The sequence below is a fragment of the Topomyia yanbarensis genome, chromosome 3, assembly GCF_030247195.1.
Source record: "Topomyia yanbarensis strain Yona2022 chromosome 3, ASM3024719v1, whole genome shotgun sequence".
In the NCBI taxonomy this organism is placed as follows: domain Eukaryota; kingdom Metazoa; phylum Arthropoda; class Insecta; order Diptera; family Culicidae; genus Topomyia; species Topomyia yanbarensis.
In genome coordinates, this window is record NC_080672.1 from 72,295,514 (window position 1) to 72,315,737 (window position 20,224).

At 37.3% G+C, this 20,224-nt stretch overlaps 2 protein-coding genes across 2 annotated transcripts in view; one reads left to right on the top strand and one right to left on the bottom strand.

Moving 5' to 3' along the window:
- The window catches only part of LOC131687649 (whirlin-like), a 622,772-nt gene that overhangs the window by 467,003 nt on the left and 135,545 nt on the right, over positions 1–20,224 (top strand). The window lies entirely within an intron of this gene.
- LOC131687654 (protein hunchback-like) lies at positions 4,378–6,645 on the bottom strand. The gene is made up of 2 exons (XM_058971749.1): positions 4,689–6,645; positions 4,378–4,637 (listed from the first exon to the last, which is right to left on the bottom strand). The coding sequence occupies exons 1-2, from the start codon at positions 6,622–6,624 to the stop codon at positions 4,429–4,431; spliced, it is 2,145 nt and encodes a 714-aa protein (XP_058827732.1). The 5' UTR covers positions 6,625–6,645; the 3' UTR covers positions 4,378–4,428.

Genomic DNA, 20,224 nt, shown 5'->3' on the forward strand with positions numbered 1-20,224 from the left:
TTTCAACTTACCGAAAACCGTGTTCATCTCAAATTTCCACAAAGGCTACTAGCGGTAGCCACACCGTGATCAGCGCTGTCCCAGACTACAATCATGAACCGGACCCAATGGCAGTTGAAAAAGTAAAGTTGCGGGCAACATCCAGCTAGAATTCTTCAAAAAACCGCAAGGGACCATTTCATTGGAGTTCAGCACCGATTGAGTCAGAAAGCCCAAAGGAAAATAGTGAAGCTCTCGCGTCCCAGAGATTTCGCAGGACTAGCTTCACTCGATAAATTTGAACTTCCAGAAAACTTGAAGAATAGAATTGGTTGTTGCTCGATTCTTCCAAGGAAAAGTGACAGCCGATAGTTGGGAAGCAATGACATCTAAGAAGGCTGTCTCTAGAACAATACTGTGTGACAGATGCCACCTTCGATACGGTACCTGGGTTCTTCATGTAGTTGTTTTCTGTCTATGCAAGTGTTGGGTTTTGTCACACAAACACAATCCCTATGGGTCATGTCTTAATGACCAACAAGACCTACGCTCTGCTTAGCTTCGCTTAGCTTAGATAGACTGTCCGTAGTTGCACTTCGTGATTGGTCAATTGAGTGAAAATGCACAATGAACCAAAAAATACTTGGGAAGGACACATCATTCTCACTGTGCATATCCCACTGATCCAACATTTTCATAAAGGTATCAATAAAGACGCCGGCAACGTACAATGCTGTTCTATCGGGGAAGGAAATGAATGTTAGTTCGACACTCGCTGTTGATAGAGACCGAGACTACCTCTGCATCTCCACGAGCATCAAGGGGGAAAGATCAGGAGGTATGGCTTGGTAGACAATTTGATCTTGGCAATATGTATGAAAGTCGCTCACAGCCATTATCCGAGAATATTAAACGAACAACTTGAACTCCGGACAGCTTCGGGAGTGTTGCTTCTTATTTACACTTCAATGGTTATTTCCAGATTTTTTAGCTTGTTTCAGTTTGAGCCAGAAAATGTCTTGAAACCTACTAAATCGATATTTCTTCAAATATTTTTACAGTTGGAAAATTAGTAAAGAAAAGAATAAAACACCAACCGCTGTCAAAATGTATTAACTGACAGCGGTTGTGGCCAGAACCCGACCCAGCCTCAGGTTCAAGAAAAAAAAAAACGGCATAAGGTGGCTCGCGGGGAGGTAAGGGATAGGAGTTCTGTGTCAGAGGTGAATGGCGACATAATTTGATTTCATGTTGCACAATAATACAGCTTTGCCAACCAGACCAACAAGACCGACGCTCTGTATCAAAATTTTTTTAGAAAAATTGGTGGAAGTGTCTAACCAGATTGAAGTAGAATTGGCCAGCGAACTGATCCTGACGGACTTTGAAAAAGCAATGATGAATGCTTTTCATAAAGAAATTCCATACGCTGCACAAGTTGGGTGTTTTTTCACTTGTCTTAGAATCTCTGTAAAAAAAAGTTCAACCAAGCGGACTCGTCCCATTATTTTCTAGCCTCAACCCCCAATAGCAAGATGTACGAAAGCTATAAAAAAAACTTCAAGTTCTCGCTTTTTTACCTCCTGGCGATGTTGTACGTGGATATAAGATGATTTCGGAAGATCTTTCCGAGTCAATGCTGCCAGTAATCCAGTACATGGAAGAGGCGTGCATCCCCGGAAAAAAACAAAAACTAAAAAACTCCTACTTTTTCCTTGAAAATGCAATTACCACACAAAACCATTCTGCTTATAACATCAATATCCGGAAATAATTCCTTAGAATGTACCATCATTACTATTTTAAAATAAAATCACATTTTCAAAAAACATATGTAATGAAAGAAAATTGAATAAAAAATCAGTTTGTCGTAATAGAACCGCTAGTCACAACAATTTTTCAGTTGTTACACTACTCTAGTGCATGCGGTGAAGCCAGCGTGATGCGGCCCAGCCGCCTATCCGAAACCAAACATTATTATTTTAAGGTTAAACAAATCGTGAATCACCCTTCATTGAATGTTTTCAGCTCCAACCGCTCTATTTATCACTCATTTTAGCCTATTCGGCCTAATGGCCCATTCAGCCTGATCGGCTTGATGACGAGTTCGACCAAATGACCTTCGGCCTAATGACCCTTTCGTCATAAAGGCAGTCGGCCTAACGGCATTCGACTGAACAACATTCGGCCTACCGGCTTTCGGCCTAATGACCCAGCACCATTTGCTTTCACTCGGTTAAATAAAGTGGTACAAAGAAAGAAATGAACCGAACGCCTATAGAAGTAAGGAAGTGCAAATATCTTTTTACTCAAGCAAGCTCAAAAAAAGGTATTTTTATTTCCGATTTTTTTTTTGTGAATACAGTGAAGACCCGTTTTTATAAGCCCCTTGGTGAATTTTAGGCTGATAGAACGGGGACATTGACAAAATCGGGACATATATTTTTCTTTCTTTTTAAGAAACCGAAGGTCTTGAAATATTCTTCTTTGCTCCGTAGATATAGCCTCATAACCCTTTCTGATTATTTAGATTAAATTTCCCTTAAGGGGGTCTGACAGTGCAAAATTAAAAAAAAAATTAGTATGCTTCAGATCTCTAAGATAAGAAAAAAATGTTCAAGAAAGGATTTACTCGAATTCAACTTGGTTCGTTCCATCAAAGTACCAACTATCAATTTTCATATGAATCTGATAAAATCGGGTCAAAAAGCTGATAAAATCGGGGACTGATAAAATCGGGTCTTCACTGTATCTAAAAGTCTCGAAGTGCAGTCAGCAAGAAAAAATAATTAATAAGCAGCGATTACCATTTTTTTCGTTATATTTTTCCGAAATATTTTTTTTGATTCACTGAAACTATGAAAACCGCAACCTTTTCAAGTGACTGGTGCGAGTGACCCCGCTCAAATCTTGAGCGTTTTTTCAAAACGTCATATCTGCAATGAGCTCTTTGTTTACTTTCTCTTTCGATTTTTACGACGTCACTATAACATTTTTCACCTATTTTACAATACAGATCGAAAGACGGTGGTTTTAACTAGCATATTATGCAAAGAGTTGAGGGATAAATGTTAAAATGACCGAATTATTAACAGAAGAGAAAGTAAACAAAGAGAGTAACTCATTGCAGATATGACGTTTTGAAAAAACGCTCAAGAAATATGTTGTTTTTTGCTTCTATTTTAAAAATCCGGCTGAGGCATTGTGGTACGTAAACGCTCTAGTACTCAGTAATGGATTTGCTTATGGTATAAAAATAATAAGTTTTTGACCATCTTTCCAAACTCACCACTAGAATTGTTCGGCTTTTGTGCTTTTGTTTTGACTTCTAACCATTGAAAGGAAAGGAAGAACGAGATACTCTTGGAAGGATGTGGGTGTCCATAGAAAACCAAGGAGAGTGACTAAAACGTTGTTACTGGTTGGAACCAGTAAGAGAGAAAATTGAGGGCAAGCATTTATAGTTTTCAGATCATAAAATCACCTAGTTTTTGTATTGTTGTATTGTGTCACTATATTTAAGAAAAAATAATGATACAAAAATATCTACGAAACTTGTAGTATGCATCTCCAAATGCAAGAAAAGCCGGTACATCTACTTGACTAGGGGTTTGCTCAGGAACACAAATTGTGTCCCGTTTTTGGAGCTAACGTCAATCCGGTGTTAGCTTTGTCCTCGCACTAAGTTAGTGTCAGATTCGGATGAGACGAAGTCAAAACGCAAATTCTATAGCTAATCATGAACGTGGAAATCTGTTTTATGGCTTTGTGTATTATTTGACGTGCATGAATAGTGACCATCGTACTAGAAATCAGGAAGAAGAATATTCTGAATTTTGTGACTATTGAGAATAGCTTCCGATAGAGAACATCATTTAAATTTTTCAGACAATCTTTCAACGGCAAATGAAGGCAGTGATATTCTCATTTAAAACAATAGCTCTGTAGTTTGTATTTTAATAATTTATTTCGATTCGATAAATAGTTACAGGTAGCAGATCTAATAACTTTAAAATTACAACAATGGTATGTTTCGCCATAAAATCCTTAACCACTACAAAAGTGTCTTTGTATTAAACCTTACCTCTACTCTTTGATTTTGTGCTCTTCTTGGGCATGCTTTACAATTGAGATTTTTTTTACAAGTTTTACATGCATCATCATCATCCTTACTAAATAGTCTTAGGTTTTTATAGTTCCCTATTAAAATATTCATCAAGTTGTAAAATAGTTTATTTTGCTCGCTGCAGTTCTGCAATCGGATCAGTCTTCATTTAGAGTGCTTAGAGTATAAAAAAACAAATGTCCAACAACGACTAGTTTTTACATGCCTTGCAATTGGCTAGGAGATACCTCCTGCCTTTCTTTTGTACAATTATCAACCGCCACCAACCACAACCCCGTTTTAAAACTAATCCCGCCGTGTCACCCTGAGGCCCCCATCCGATCTCAGTGCGCCTTCCGAGCAATATGTAGGAAGAACCCAATCCGATCCTCGCTCTTCTCCCCGCACATGTTGCACTTGTACACATCGTCATACCCGTGGTATCCCATGTGGATCGTGTACATCACATCGTTCTTGAAGCTGATGTCACAATACTTACACTCGAAGGATCGCGTCGGAGTGGTCTGCACGGCACTGCTAACTGAAGTGACCGCTGATTCTTTAGATTCAACTATCGACTTCTCCATCATCGTGGACTGCTTACCGATGACAACACCGCTTGAAACAGCGGGTTGCTGCTGGTGCTCCCGCCGTTGATCTTCATCCGTGTGTTCATCTTCCGAGTTCTCCATTGCAGCGCCAGCAACGCCGGTTTTCAACGTTTTCGCAAAGTCGTTTAATCGTTCCAACTTAAAGGCACGACCCTTGCGACGATTTTTGCTTCCACTACCACCTCCGGTGGTGGCATTGCCGTGGCCAGTACCGCTGCTGGTCGAAGGCGTTTGTGGGGTGAAGCTAGCGCGACTGGACGGTGGAAGATCTTCGCCGACTTGATAGTCCATATCGGTGTCTGTCGTTGAGTGTGATTCGGCTTTGAGGTTGGAACTGTCCGCTGCTGCGGCCGTGATTTGCTTTAGCAGTTCGTCACTTAGGTTCGGGTTGGTGTTGTTGCTGTTGTTGGTGTTGCTGGTGATGCTGAATGAGGACGAGGAGGAAGATGACGGAGATAGGTTGTTTTTGGAGGGACTTTCGGTGGATTCTTCGTTGTTTAGTTTGTCGTGGAATTGGTTGGAGAATTGTTGGTGGAAGTTGGGTGAAAGCTGGGCGATGGCAGCTTGTTGGTCGGCAAACATCTGGAAATTGAGGTTCAGGTACGGGAATAGCGGGAGATTGCTGGAGGCGGCGTTTTTGAACATGTTGGCCAGCGGGCTCTGGAGCAGCTGATGCGGGAGCAGATTTCTGGCTAGGTTCGATCCACTCGGGGGAGTGAATGGGTTTTGGTTAGGTACCGGTGGGTGAGATATTGGTGTGAGTGGAGCTTGAGCGGGTGATTGTGGAGGTTGACGAGATTCTGATTTCAGATCTCCAGCGGATTTTGGCAGTTTGGTTTTGGGACCTCGGCGAGTTCCGTACACGTCAATAATTGGCAGTGGGTTGGGCGTTCCGTCCATGTTCAGCACGACACCCGGTTTGTGGGCATACTTTCGCAGATGCAGCTTCAGAGAATGGCAGTATTTGGTAGCGTAGTTGCAATCCGCACAGCGGAACTGGAACACATTCGAGTGGGACTTCATGTGGGAATTCAGCATCGATTTGTTGACGCAGCTGTAGCTACACTTGCTGCACTGGAAAGGCTTCGATCGTTGGTGGTTTCGTAGGTGATATTCGAGGTGATGTTTGTACTCGGTAACGAAGGGACACTTGGGACAGCTTAGCATCTTTTCTGGCTTGATGTGACTCCGGGTGTGTTCCCAAAAGCTGAGTTTAGTAACTGCAACAAATTCGCACTGTTTGCATTTGAATTTCTTAACCTTTCCGTGAGAGTTGATTTTTGGTTTACGGATTCCTTCCTCGTCGTCACTTCCCTCATAGGAATCGCCACAGTCGGATCCGTTGTCTTCTTCCTTCTCGGGAGTTTCCGCAATATCCTTGGGAGATTTTGGCGGAGTCACATCCATCGGTGGAGTATGGGTCGGCGTGAGAGTAGATGATACGTATCCACTGTCCTGTTTATTGTAGTTACGATTCGGAGTTGTCTGCCTTGATAGCTGCTGCGGCTGTTGTTGTTGCTGTTGAGGATGTGGTACAAACATTCCAGCATATCCAGGTGGGGTTAAGGGATTGAATCCCAATGGATTATATCCGTGTATCAATCCATTAGTGTTGGATTTAGCGTCGTAGTACTGACTTCGCCCACTTAACGAATCCATACTGTCCACGCTCTGTGGGGATGTTGGGCTCGAGTGGGACATTGGAGTGTCTTGCTGGTGATGATGGTGCTGGTGGTTGTGGTGATGTGATGCAAATTGCTGACCATAGCCGTTCGAAGTATCCAAAGGTTCGGATTTGATGGTCATGTCGTACCAACCGCCGGCATTGGGCTGCTGCTGCTGCTGCGGAAGTGAACCGGACATGATTGAGTCGTAGTTCTGCATCGTGCGCTGTTGACGGAGAGAGAAGGGGGAAAAGATAAAAGCCATTAATAAAATACGCCATGTTGCTGATGCTGGGTATTTTTTGCGTTCGTGCGAGGGTGAACTCCCCCAAAATATTGCCGTTTTACTGACCAAACGAGTGCGGCAAAGAATAGGCACATTAGCTTACACACATTGCCAAGAGGACGATTATTTTTATTTTCATCGCGCTAGCTTTTTATTTACTAAACACCGCGTGGAATGGGATCCTTGGTAGTGTGTTTGCTACATGGTTTTCCCTTTCTCCAGTAAGTTTTTTTTTCGGTCAGAAGGGAAGAAAATCGATAAATGGAATAAGGATCTCTTTTTGCTCGCAAAGATTGCTTAGGCGAACAGTTCAACCAGACGGGAAAGTCGCCACCTTCTTTTCTATTGGACTTTATTATTGAGACTGGGAACATCGTGCTATTCGAAATCATAAACGAAAATATTTTTCCAACTGTCAATACCTCGGTTAATCCCTTGAATAGCTATTTCGAAACTGTTTTTAAAGGATTAGCTTTGGAACCAATTCAAAACAATCACCCCGATATGGGTTCCATCAATTTTATTATTTTACAAACCATCTTGAAGCTGAAAGTCATTCCCTTCTCAGCCAAAAAAAGTCCCAAAATCTAAGGAATGACCTCCCGTTTATGGGTTCATTTGAATATTCATAGACCTATGGGCAATAAAAATAGCTCATAAAAATCAGCCCTCATTCCCTCATTATCCCACAGGCAACGGGGTAACGGATCCGTTGACAAATAAAACAAAACAAAAAAATGCTCTAGTTCTGGTCGAGGACAACAGGGTACAGGGGAAAAAAAGAGAAAATGAAAGTGACTTTTTCTACCTCTAAGACCCGTTCCGCCTCTTATTTGCTTTTTGCGGGGGTAGAAAGTCAAACTGACCGGTCGTAAAAAATCTGCTCTTTGCCAATCAAATTCCCAGAATAAAAGGTCGTTTGCCTGCAAAGAGTTGACCTCGAACTGGACCCTCATTAAGTACTGTTTGTTTAACGGAGCTTACCTATTGCTTTCAGCGGCTCTAATTGACGGAACACTTCTGGTAGTCCGGAGTTCGTGTGTGTTTCAGCAACCTGAGTTCCCGAGTTTCATCGTTTGCTTCCCGATAAAAAATCCTTTCTCGCACAGCGTGCGTTGAAATCCAACGATTCACACTTTAGAATCACAATCCAATCACTTTTCTATATGGGCAAATACTTCCAATAGTTTTCACCGATCGTATATTTTATAAATTACACTATTTCACTTTACTTCGAACAAACTTATATAACTGGAAAAAAAACTCCTTTAGTGAACCAATCGATTCTTGTTCCAACGTATTCAAGAGGTAACTGTTTTCATTGATTATCGACAAACTCCGATTTTTCGTTTTCTATTAGGAGGTGACCTGCTGCTCCTGCTCCGTCAACCTTACTCGTTGCGAGCGCTTTAAAAACTGATCCGAGATTTTTTTCCGATGACCCCGACCTGCAGTCGAGAACAGAAAATATTGCCTTTTGCGACAACGAGGAGGAGAAGGAGGATGAGCGGGGGAAAAATAGGAAAACACACAAAATTCGGAATCAACTCACCAAAGCACAGACGGCGTGTGAGTACCGTTTGCTGTTGTTCCCTACTGAGTGCTACTGCCTGCCTGCCTGCTGGCTGAGTGTCTGGTAGTGAGTGACTCTCGGAGGGAGTGAAATTGATTGCAACGACGGAGATGACGTGTGGTTTTCGGTTTCGTTCTCGCTCTGTTTATGTTTTCGCACTGGCATGGCACGAGAGGACACCCTCCCGGATAGGGATATGGATTACGGCAATGAAATCGAAAGTGTGCTACATTTTTCTTGGGGAGGGAGTATTTTTTATGTTTCAAGCGGGTCACTCACCAACACAGAGACGGAAGGATCGTTGGTTGGGATTCGTCAGGGTTCAGTAGCATTGAACTTCATATGAAGTGTCGAGTGGGAGTGAAGGAAAATTGGAAAAAAACGCGATGCTGGTCAGCAAGTAGCCACCGGAATTATGACAAAGGGAAGAAGTTAGCAATGAGGGCTAACTGAATCATTATTTAGCTGATTATGTGCACACAAAACGTTTACAAACTTTCTTGTTGAAATTTTTGAATTGGTTTTTAAACATAGTTTTGTTCTAACATTTTATTACCACAATATTTAAAATTTCAATATCGACATTTGAGGCGCATACTATGAACAAAACACGTTGGTGTAATGCAATACTCTTTTATTTAGTTTGTTTATTTTATTTATTTATTTTGCATATCGTATCGTATGCAATAGCTTGCTAATTTTAGCGATTTAAGTTTTGAATTTCTTAAAACTAGAGGGTTATAATTTAAAGTTGTCTTAAAGCTCTTTTTAAAGACTAAGGGTGCAATACTTTATTACAACTTAAAATCAGTGCACAGTGCGGTTTTCGTTGTGATAATGATGATGATAATGTAGTAAACCCACTATCAGTGCAAGGGCTTCGCCAGTAGCTGCACACGAAAAAAACAGATCCAGAAGATCACGATTTCGTGAACTGAACGATTTACGAAAACAGTGACCAAGTTGCTGAAATTATGAATAATAAATCTCGTATTCATGAAACTATTAAATATTAAATTTTGTGTTTTCAAAAAACTAGTTCGCCCCGAATATATACATGGCGTTACATTTCAATATTTGGTTGGGTTACTTTGATTGTTCTCCGGACATGTTTACTTTTGTTATGATTCGCGTTAATAAGTTAATTTAATTTAGAGATACACTATCAACTAAACAAGCTGACAGCTAGACGGAGTTCATGATCTCAGGAACTCAGTTATGGTTTTCGTAATATCTCATCACGTTACGGTGATACAGTAAGATTCCGTTTTCGGCACGTTCCGATTTTGGCATGGTCCCAATTTGGCACACTCCGATTATGGCAACAGATGGGTTCCGTTTTTGGCAACACTCTTGTTGTGCATAATAAGTCTTTTAAAAATGTGCAATAGATATTTTTTTGAATCAATTGACATCAAATTTGGCTTTATTTCCAAACATAGTAATCATATTAACCCTCAAAGGCGCAAATCATTTTTTTTTCAAATTTTGTTAAAAGTGTCTCATAGTTTCAAAACATTACTGCGATAATTTTGAGATGGTTTTTGCAATGTTATTTTAAGACGGCTTTATGTATTTAAGGGTTAACTATATTTTACACTATACATGTCGTATTTAATGAATACAATAAGTATTGAAATGTATTATGTATGCATAATTTAACTGGTTACTGTGTAACTAGTGTCTGGCGGAATCAATTTTTATAGTAAGACCCAGAGCCTTAGATTTTAGGAGTCAAGTACAGAGGAATGCGCTACACTGCATAATAAGATTAGTTCTGGAGAAAATTTTCAATTGAACCTTAGTAACATTGCAAGCCTATTTCTCTTTCGATTAATTCGACGTCACTAAAAACTTGACACTAAATTTTCAGTACATATCGAAAGCTGACCATAGTGCGTTCCAAAGCCGTATTTAAGAATACATAACTGATAGCTCCCAAATAATTTGTTTCAGCTTTATGATGTCTTTGGCAAATTTGTTATTTTTTTGCCAATTTTTCCAAATGAATGGAATTAGGGTGGTCCTTGTGATTAGGGTGTTCACAGTATCGACTGTATAGATGTGTGAAGTTTACCTGCGCTATGTCCTACAATATAATAACACAAATAAATTCAAGCAAGTCTGCTGAATAAACAAAGCTATTTATAATGGTTGATTTGTTATGATTTATTTTTAAGATTTGAGGTAGGGTGGCTCTTGAAAAATCGGGTTGTTTATATTATCTTTTGATGTGTTAATTTTTCGCAAATGCATTGTTCTAGCGATTTTAGGAACATTCATTGGAGCACATTTTTACTGTAGCACTGATGTTTCAATCCGTTTTGTTTGGACAGTTACAAGTGATTTTTACAACAAAAACGGTTTTCTTAAAACCTTAATATCTTCAAGCATTACAATTTGATTTTCAATCTATCAATTCAATATCAAAGACAAACGATTGGTTAGCTATGGAGAGTTGATAAATTTATTTATTTTTTAAAAGAGCTGTTTTTTTAACCAAATTGTTCATTAATTTTCAGAAAGAAGAGATAACAGCCCCAGGAGCGAAATCAACCTATGATATTCAAATGAATATATCGTTTTAGTTAAGAGTCCGATTAGGGTTGAACTGATTTCATTAGTAAGGTTATTCGCTGGACTTTTATTTGCCATTTGATTTAGTCGGTACAAGGCTATCTTCTCACTCACTCTTTCTGAAGAACAAATAATACATCGTGCATTAGATTAAAATTATAATGTTCAAAGTGGCTGTACTTTTTTCGAAACAGTTCGGAAAGATCGCTTGTGGTTCATGACTCTTGAAAATTAGTGTACTTTTCGAAAATTAATGTTTTTTTTGCCCCTTTCTGTCCCGAGATATTACAAAAGGTGATTTTTCGTGATATGTCTGAAGGTGGCGCATGATAGTTTTCGATTACCCATGCTAAAAATTAATTAAACCAATTTATTTGAAAATGAATTTTAAGATACAGTGAACTTTATATTCATAAATGTTGAATGTTCAAACCACCCTAGGTGCCAAAATTTGAGGTAAAAAATAATAAAAAATTAACACCAATAATGAATTCAGCGATGTAAAATTACCCCAATGTGAAATTTTCATCAAACTCGGACCCCTTTTGAGGTTTTGTCCGACTTTTGTTTGGAAAGTGATCACTGTGCGACGACTGAATTTTATAAAAACATGAATAAAATTGAATTTTCTTATTTTTTCTTTCATCTCATTCCATTTCGCACAAGATTAAAAATCTTTGAAACATTTTTGAAGTCGTAGATTGAAAATCGAAACTTTAAAAATAAGGTTCCATTTTTGGCACGGTTCCGGTTTTGGCAACTGAAAAAAAAATAAATTGTTGCCACAAACGGAATCCTACTGTATTTTGTTCATGAATGTACTAGTGGATTTTAATGATTTCCGGATCCTAATCACGATTTTCGTAATTTCTATTCGCGTTATCGTGATATTTCAGTCACGAGTGGAGTGATTCATGTTCATGATTTCAGGATCCTAATCACGAGTTTTGATATTTTAGTCACGAGCAATGAGATTTATTTTCATGATTTCAGGATCTTAAAAACGATTTTTGTAATTTTCGTTCGCAAAACACTTGATTTTTGTTCATGATCGTGATGGGTTTGTTCCAGCATCCAAAGCACTTTATTCACGATTTTTGGAACATTTTTTCCCGTGCAGTTTCTTTTAAAAACAAAATTAAAATTTGATGACAAAAGACATGCAGTTTATTACTGTATTGAGGACCAAAAATGGTTGGATCCATAAGCAGAAGATCTTGTGTGCGTTCCACAGGGACAAAAAATCTCCTTCCAACAATACAATGCACAAGTTTGTATAACGGAATTTGCATTACTCGTTACGGCACTGCCTAATAGTTTGTGTGAGAAGAGCGTATCAAACTTATCGTGCCGTGACAGATAGGAATATTGACAATAACTACATATGGTCGGTGTTAAGTCAGACCGGACCAAGTCGCAAAACATAAAAAAATGAGTTAATGATGGCACTGGATAAAGAATTTCTTCATCTACATTCCACTTTTACCAGATTTGAAAAATTATTTTCCAATTATAATGTAAAGGATGCTGCGATTCAAACTTTAAACGCGTTTTTCTCGAAATCAATGCACTGTCACTTGGTCCGGTCTGACCTAACACCGACCATATTTCCGAAGAATTACGAAGGCAGTACAGAGATTATTATCTTCGGACTACACTCAGAAAAAATATTAGTAAAAGTAAGTGTGTTCCGCGCTTAGCAAAAAACAACCAACGCCTACTATTAGGTTGAAAGTAAAACTTTTAAAACAATCCAGAATAAAAATCAAAATAAAAGTTTTCCTTTTAAGCTAATGACAATAGTAATATAAATAAAAGTTTTATTTTCAAACTAAGAGTATGTGTTGGTTGTTTTTTGCTAATAGTGAAAAATTCTTATTTTCTCCAACATTTTTTTTCAGTGTATAGAGACAGACGATTCACGTATCCCAATCTGTGACACAGTTCGTGCAATGCCCAGATGCACCCTCCCTGCCCAAATTATTAAATTGTTCATGAAATAATGCATACAACGAATGTAATGAATATGGGAACCCGGGCCTATTCGGACCTACCAAACAAATCGCCTTTTTAGGTGGATAGATGTGAAAGAATTTATCAGTCAAAGGTCGTAATTGATAGCTACAAACCTCAGCTACATGTTGGTACCATAAAAGCTCATTTTCGCCACACCATGGCAGCGCTAGGCGGCGATTAACAAAACTCAAGGTTTTTGCATCCTATTACAATGTATAAGTAATTCGGACCTCCTTACGGGAAAATTCAGTCCGTCATTTTTTTTTACAATGGAATTTGGAGAAACTTCTTAAGAAGCAAAAATTAATTAATTGCGTTACGAAAGCTTAATCTGGTTAATCACAGCTGTCGATTGGTGAATTGTGTATTTTCTTTGCAATCGTGTTGCGTAGGCAAGGCGCTAAATGGTGGTTGATGGAAAAGGGGGTCCGAATAGCCCCGTAAGCTCATTTCGCACAAAACTGGGGAGCGTCTTGAAAATATTTGTGTTTTCACCCAAACAAAAACCATTCCATAAAAGAGCGCCTGAAACTTTCAAAAACCCCTACCTGTTATTTTTTTACTTTTATGTGTTGTTTTCATCACGGTTTTACCATTATAGTGGTAGATGGTAAAAAAATGAAACACGTTGTATCTCATTTCTAAAAAAAAACAAACAATAAGCTGAATAAGTCAAAATTAATGTTTTAGAATTAGAGGTTCCACAAATATGTACGACAGTCAGAAAATCTAACGAACTCTAAAGAAATCGAGGGGGTCCGAATTACCCCCACGGTCTTGTCCCCCTATAAATCAAATCATTAAAATAAATAAATCAAATTAGTTCAGCTCAAATGAAAATTGGACAATACAGGGTGTTTGGTTCATGGTTAAGAATCTCTCGGGGGATGATAGACTGTCATACTTGGAGAAAAAAATTGTTCTACACATACCATCAAATCTCAACCGTTACAGAGTTATTGAACTTTTTGTGTAAAAAATTTTATCTTAAAATACCTCTACCTCGAAAAGTTTACCTAGTATTATTTTAGTTCCATTGAAAAGGTAGAAAATTTTCCATTGAATGGTGTTCTCGTATCTTTCAGTTAATTAGTTTTAATTTCATTTTAGTTGTAAAGTAGTTAAAAGTTAGTGTTTTTGATGAAGTTTTTGTTAATTTTCTCAAAATAATGAATTATGATTATAAAGGGCGAACACGAAATTATTGCGACACCGAAAATGTCATGCCAATTTTCTTATAATGTTTAAAATCAAACCAAAATTTTAGGGTAGTTTTATACATATATTTACTACAAGAATCAAAAGAAAAGTTAATCGGTGGAGCCTTGAACACATTTTCGCTTGATGCCCTTCATCAAAGTCTTTACAGTGTCATCCGGTACCAGTTTCTCAGGTTTTTTCCATTTTCTTAACATGTCCTTCTCATCTTTGACTGTCTTCTTGCTCTTCCGAAGTTCCCGCTTCATCATTGCCCAGTACCACCGGGCGCAGCTCCGGACAGTTTGGCGGATTCATGTCCTTTGGAACAAAATGGACGGAATTGGCCTCATACCACTCCAGGACACTTTCAGAATAGTGGCATGATGCCAAATCTGGCCAAAATAGCGGAGCTTCGTCGTGCTGCTGCAAGAACGGCAAAAGGCGCTTCTCGAGGCACTCAGATTTGTAGATCTCGCCATTTATTGTGTCCTTTGTCACGAAAGGCTCACTGCTCAGTCCGCAAGAGCAGATGGCCTGCCAAATGAGATATTTGGAGGCGAACTTCGACATTTTCTTCTTCTTAAATTTGTCGTCCACATAGAACTTGCTCTTGCCGATGAAAAACTACAACCCCGGAATTTGCTTAAAATCGGCTTTTATATACGTTTCGTCGTCCATCACACAGCAGCCATATTTTGTCAGCATCTTCTCGTAGAGCTTCCGTGCCCGAGTTTTAGCCGTCGATTGTTGCCGCTCATCGCGGTTTGGGAAGTTCTGTACCTTGTATGTATGTAGTCCAGCTCTCTTCTTTGCATTCTGGACGTAGCTCTGCGACATGTCGATCTGTTTAGACAAATCACGGCTTGAGACGTTGGGATTTGCTTTATTCATCCGCTTCACCTTTTCCTCCGTCTTTTTGTTCTCCGGTCCCGGTTTTCTTCCAGCTCCTTTGCCGTGGTTCAACGTCAACCGCTCCTGGAACCGCTTCAACACTCTGGAGACGGTTGAATGGTGAATGTTCAACATTTTTCCCAACTGCCGGTGCGACAGGTCAGGAGATTCCAGGTGTTTGGAAAGAATTTGTTCTCTCGACTCGCGTTGGTTCACCTCCATTTTCGTTGAATCGAAAAACACGACTTCGAGTTTGACAGCATGTAAACAATACACATCAATGAGAAAGTGTGCAAAATTTGGTTGATTTTTACCCAATGGTAAAAAAGTTATGCTCTGTTGAATGTGTCGCAATAATTTCGTGTTTGCCCTTTAGCAATATCTATCCAAACGTTGGGTTTGAGGACGACTCATAATTTGTTATTGAACATAATATTCCTATTTCTTCTCGTTTCCTTGTAATTTCACTTCTAAACTTTTCCTGTAATCGACTTCCAAGTGCTTAAAAGACTCAAATCTAAAAAATATGCTTTATATCGTTATTTCCAAGGCTTCGTTAGAAAGCTGAGAAAATTTCCTTTCGATGTATATACAAATATCCTTTAGTTAAGTGTACTGAACGACTTTTTCCTAGTAAAATATGTCAAAATTAGCGTTTTTGGAGAGTTTTGTAATTATTCTAATTATTATTCCACTAAATCTATCGTTACTATTGTTCATTTGGTGTCCCTTAACATTCTCTATAATTTGTTATTTGACACTTTATCTCTATCGCTTTTCATTTCGCTGCAATTTTATAGTTAACACAGCATGAACTCACCACCAATGTAGTGGGTTCGAAATCGTTGTTTCGCTTCGAAAATTAAGAGAGATAATTGAATGAAGTCAAAGAAAGAATTGTAGAACTTACTGAGATGCATTATTTCGATGATAATAATGGTGATGTTTATTATTTGCTTTTTTACGTAAATTAACGAAAATTCTAAAAATAAACTTTAAACTAATTTGCTTCTAATAGAATACTAAATGCACTTAACTGAAAGGTATTAATACATCTTTCTCTGCAAAATTTTTCTGGCTTTCGAATAAAAATAAGAAAAGGTACAATACGTGCCATACCTTTTCAATAAGAGCTAGTATTATTGAAAATGAGATAAAAATATCAAAGTTCAATAACCCAAACACACGAAAATAAGAAAAGATAAGTGTATCATGTCAAAAAACAAATTATGCAACTCTTCAAGACAAACAATCTGAATTGACAAAATGGTGATGTGAACTATTAAGATTTTTGCGAAATGAACGAAAAATCTATTCAAATTATTAAATTTTAAATAAATTACTGAGAAAAGGTTACTTAACCTCATTAACTGAAACATGTGAGGACATCATTCAATGGAAAATTTTCTCACCTATTCAATGGACCTAAAATATTTGAAATACAATGTATACTTTTTGAGTTAGAGTTATTTTAAGACAACTAACACAAAAAGTTCAATAACTTAGTAACGGTTGAGTTTTGATGGTATGTGTAGAACGATTTTTTTCTCCAAATAAGACAGTGAATCATCCCTCTAGAGGTTCTTAACCATGAATCAAACACCCTGTAAAGCAAAACAGTTATAAAATTAAGGGGGCGTCAGGTGTAAAATGCTCAAACCGAATGATTTCTTGGTTTACGATTTGAATGTAAGGTAACAATAGATCTTTTTTGTAATGTTCAAATTTTTTTCTACATTCATTGTGTAGGAAAAAAAAATTTCAGTAACGCAGAGCCACACATAGGATCATTCCAAGAGTAGACGTCCAACCATTTCCACGTCGAGGAGCGCCGCGGCGAACATGATAACTCTTGATAAAATTGTCTGATATGGAAAATTCAATAAGTTTTGTAATACTTAGACTTGTAGTTAGTCGATGAACCATAAACATAGAAAAAAAAATCGAGTTTCGGAAAATGGCTTCGTCATGATAACCGAAAAATCTCATATTTTACTAAAATAACCGCTTCCCTTTCTTCAAAATATAAGGGAGAAATTTTTTTATTCAGTTTTCTTTGGTTCATCGACAGACTATTGTGCATTCTCACAAAAAAATTAAGTCAGTTGGTTGATTAGTTTCCGAGTTATCGCGTTCGCCAATTTGAAAAACGCGGTTTCGAGAAAAACGCTATTAAATCAAATTGCATCACGGAAAAAACGCTGTAGAAAATGACCCATTGGGTATTTCATCTTCAAAATTTGGATAGAAGTAGTTTAGAGTGTAATGTTTACACTATATTTTTCACTGTCAGTTTTTCGAAAATTGTTGCCTGTGGATAGCTTGAAATTTGCGTGTATTATAGCAAATATGCGCGAGGGATGCATGGCTGTTCAGCGTGGCCACAAAGATTGCCGGATTCCGAATGCCGAATTCTAAAAATTAAGCGGATAGAAAAGAAGTCGATTTTTTGCCCATTGCACCGGACGCCCTCCTTAGTGGAATAAATTAAACTATTTCAAGCTAACTAATTTAACGAAATCTTGTCTAACCACAAAGTTTCAAAATATTGTTGTTAATAAATCACATGAGCATTCGGGGGTTAATAAAATCAATAAATCGAATTGAATGAATAAAATTACCAAAATGAAAAAAGGGTAAATGAAGGAACAGAAAAGAATAACAGAATAAACGTAATAAAATGGAAAACTAAACGATATTAAAAAACATTAAAAAATAATATAACAAATTGAATTGCATCGAATTAATATTGTGGATGAAATGAATAAAATGAGTGTCTGAAAAAAATTCATCAGATTATTAAAATGAAGAAAGTGAATAAAATATATGAACCGCAAAAAATAATAAAATGCATAACAAGCCAAGTAAGTAAAATATGTTAAAGAAATGATACGAATAAAATGTAAGAAATAAATAAACTAATCGAAATGAGTTCAAAAAATTAAACAAATAAAATAGATAAAATGAGCTCAAATAAACAAAATGAATACTGAATGAAAAAATGATTACAATGAAATGATCACATATTTAAAGTAAGTCAAATATTTAAAATGAATAAGATAAACAAAACGAATAAAATCCATGAAATGAATGAACTGTAAAAATGAGAATATAAAAGGAAATAGAAAAACATACATAAAGTGAAAGAATAAAAGGAATTGTACAAATTTGAGAACCATTGTTTCAGATAGCTCATAACTGTTCGTGAAAATCCCACTATTTGGAAAACGACTTATTAATATAAAAACACCTTTTACCTTTTCGGTTTTGTTTTTCTTTTCTTGGTTGCGTCGTTTAAGATTATCTGGTGTTTCTACTTTTATTTAATTCCTTAACCCATTTATGCCCATGTTGTTTGTGGACAACAACGTTTTAAAACAGCTGTAACTTTTGATTGAGGCGAGATTTGCTCACAAAACAAGTAAGGCTAATTAATGTGATTATTGCGTTTAATTTGAGTGTGAACAGTTACAAGGACCAACTCTAGAACTGAAGTTATTGCAATTAGTCTGATTGGATTCCGATGTAGCAGTGCTACCAGGGACAGTTTAAGTTGACAACGGAAAATGATTTTTTCATATATCTTCGTTATGGTGCAATATTATTGAAAACTGATAAAACTTATCAATTTAGAATGTCGCTGGCTACGTTTTCCACGTAATTGGACTGTTGTAATTATTCTAGGAGAATTGTATTGAGCATTAGAAGGTAAAAATTGGCCAGCTGCCATGGAAGCACCTATCTTTATGAAAATATGCTTTTCGTGTTTCTTGATCCCACTGTTTTAAGGAAAAATAGTTTTGAAACCCTTCATGCACTAGAAAAAAGTTGGGCATGAAAGGGTTAATTAGTCATCAGGAAACTGAAATGTTAAATTTGTTTTGGATTTCAAAGATCACTTTTTATTCACAGATTTCTAAAAAAATTGTAAACAATAGAAGTTCAGGTCCAGTATTTTAACGCGTATTTGAAAATCGTAAACTGAGAATAAACAGAGAGCAACAGAGAGAACACGATACATGTATAGTAGCCTGGTTCAATTTTTGACTTTTAGCTTCACCAGGCTTTATTGATTCCTTTTATGGCCCTTAGTAAATCTGCAAATTTTGGTACCGATCGGTTGTGTCTACGGACCCTCCAAAAATTTCAAAGTTTGTATGGAAATTAGCATGGAAAATCGGTTAAAATTAAAAATAAATTCTTAGAAAATCATCTCATCAATCAATTCATGAGAAAACTATATATTTCAAAAGGTATTCTTCTACTGAACACATTCGCGAAACATTGTAAGTTTGTGAAAATTCGCTCAGAAAAGTTATTAACTAAAAAAGCAGCATGGCTTCAAAACAAGTGAATTTTATTATTAATCATAGCAACCCTGTTTGAATAACTGCATCTGCCATACGGGAGCGGTGGATGGTAAGCCTAGTTTACACTTGTATAACGATGAAGCTATTCAAACAGGGTTGCTATGATTAATAATAAAATCCACTTGTTTCGAAGCTATGTTGCTTCTTTAGTTAATAACTTTTCTCAGAGAATTTTCACAAACTTACAATGTTCCGCGAATCTGTTCAGTAGAAGAATACCTTTAGAAATAAATAGTTTTCTCATGAGTTGATTGATGAGATGATTTTTCAAGAATTTATTTTTAATTTTAACAGATTTTCCATACTAATTTCCATATAAACTTTGAAATTTTTGGAGGGTCCGTAGACACAACCGATCCGTATCAAAATTTGCAGAATTACTAAGGGCCATAAAAGGAATCAATAAAGCCTGGTGGAGCTAAAAGTCAAAAATTGAACCAGTCTAATGCAGCGGCGGCGAAAAGCTTTACGCCCGAGTGGGTAGAAAGCATAGGGTGAGGGGTCTATTAGTAACGATTTTCCCTTTTCGCAATGCACACGCTTACATTACATTCACATTAAATCACGTTCGTTTACGCAAATGGAATTGTGGTGCATCGATGTTTTCAAATGTGTGTAGTGCGAGATACATGCGTTGCACATCTAAATTTTTTGAAATGGTTCAAAATTTCGAGTGGGTAATTACCCACTCGGTTATTTCCAGTATGGGTAGTACTACCCACGCTTTCCGCCGGCCCTGGTCTAATGTATAGTTATACTAGTAAATAGTATTCATTTGCATTGAAGTAAATAGAAGAGAGTGTGAAATGCCTAGGCTATATTGGTGCTTATATTATTATCGAAAGCACAAAAACCATACATTCAATCGATTACAAGGCAGTATCCTTCCAGCCATCCTTATAGCCTGCGAATGGTTTCGTTTGTATTTCTAGTTCTGGAGGTATGGGTTTAT

What these genes read in the sequence shown, in the direction of transcription:
- LOC131687654 (XM_058971749.1), bottom strand. Translation starts at nt 6,624, where the DNA reads ATGGCTTTTATCTTTTCCCCCTTCTCTCTCCGTCAACAGCGCACGATG. An exon ending in TTCAAGCGGTGTTGTCATCG is followed by an intron (nt 4,638 to 4,688) that starts GTAAGCAGTCCA and finishes CTAAAGAATCAG; the next exon opens with CGGTCACTTCAGTTAGCAGT.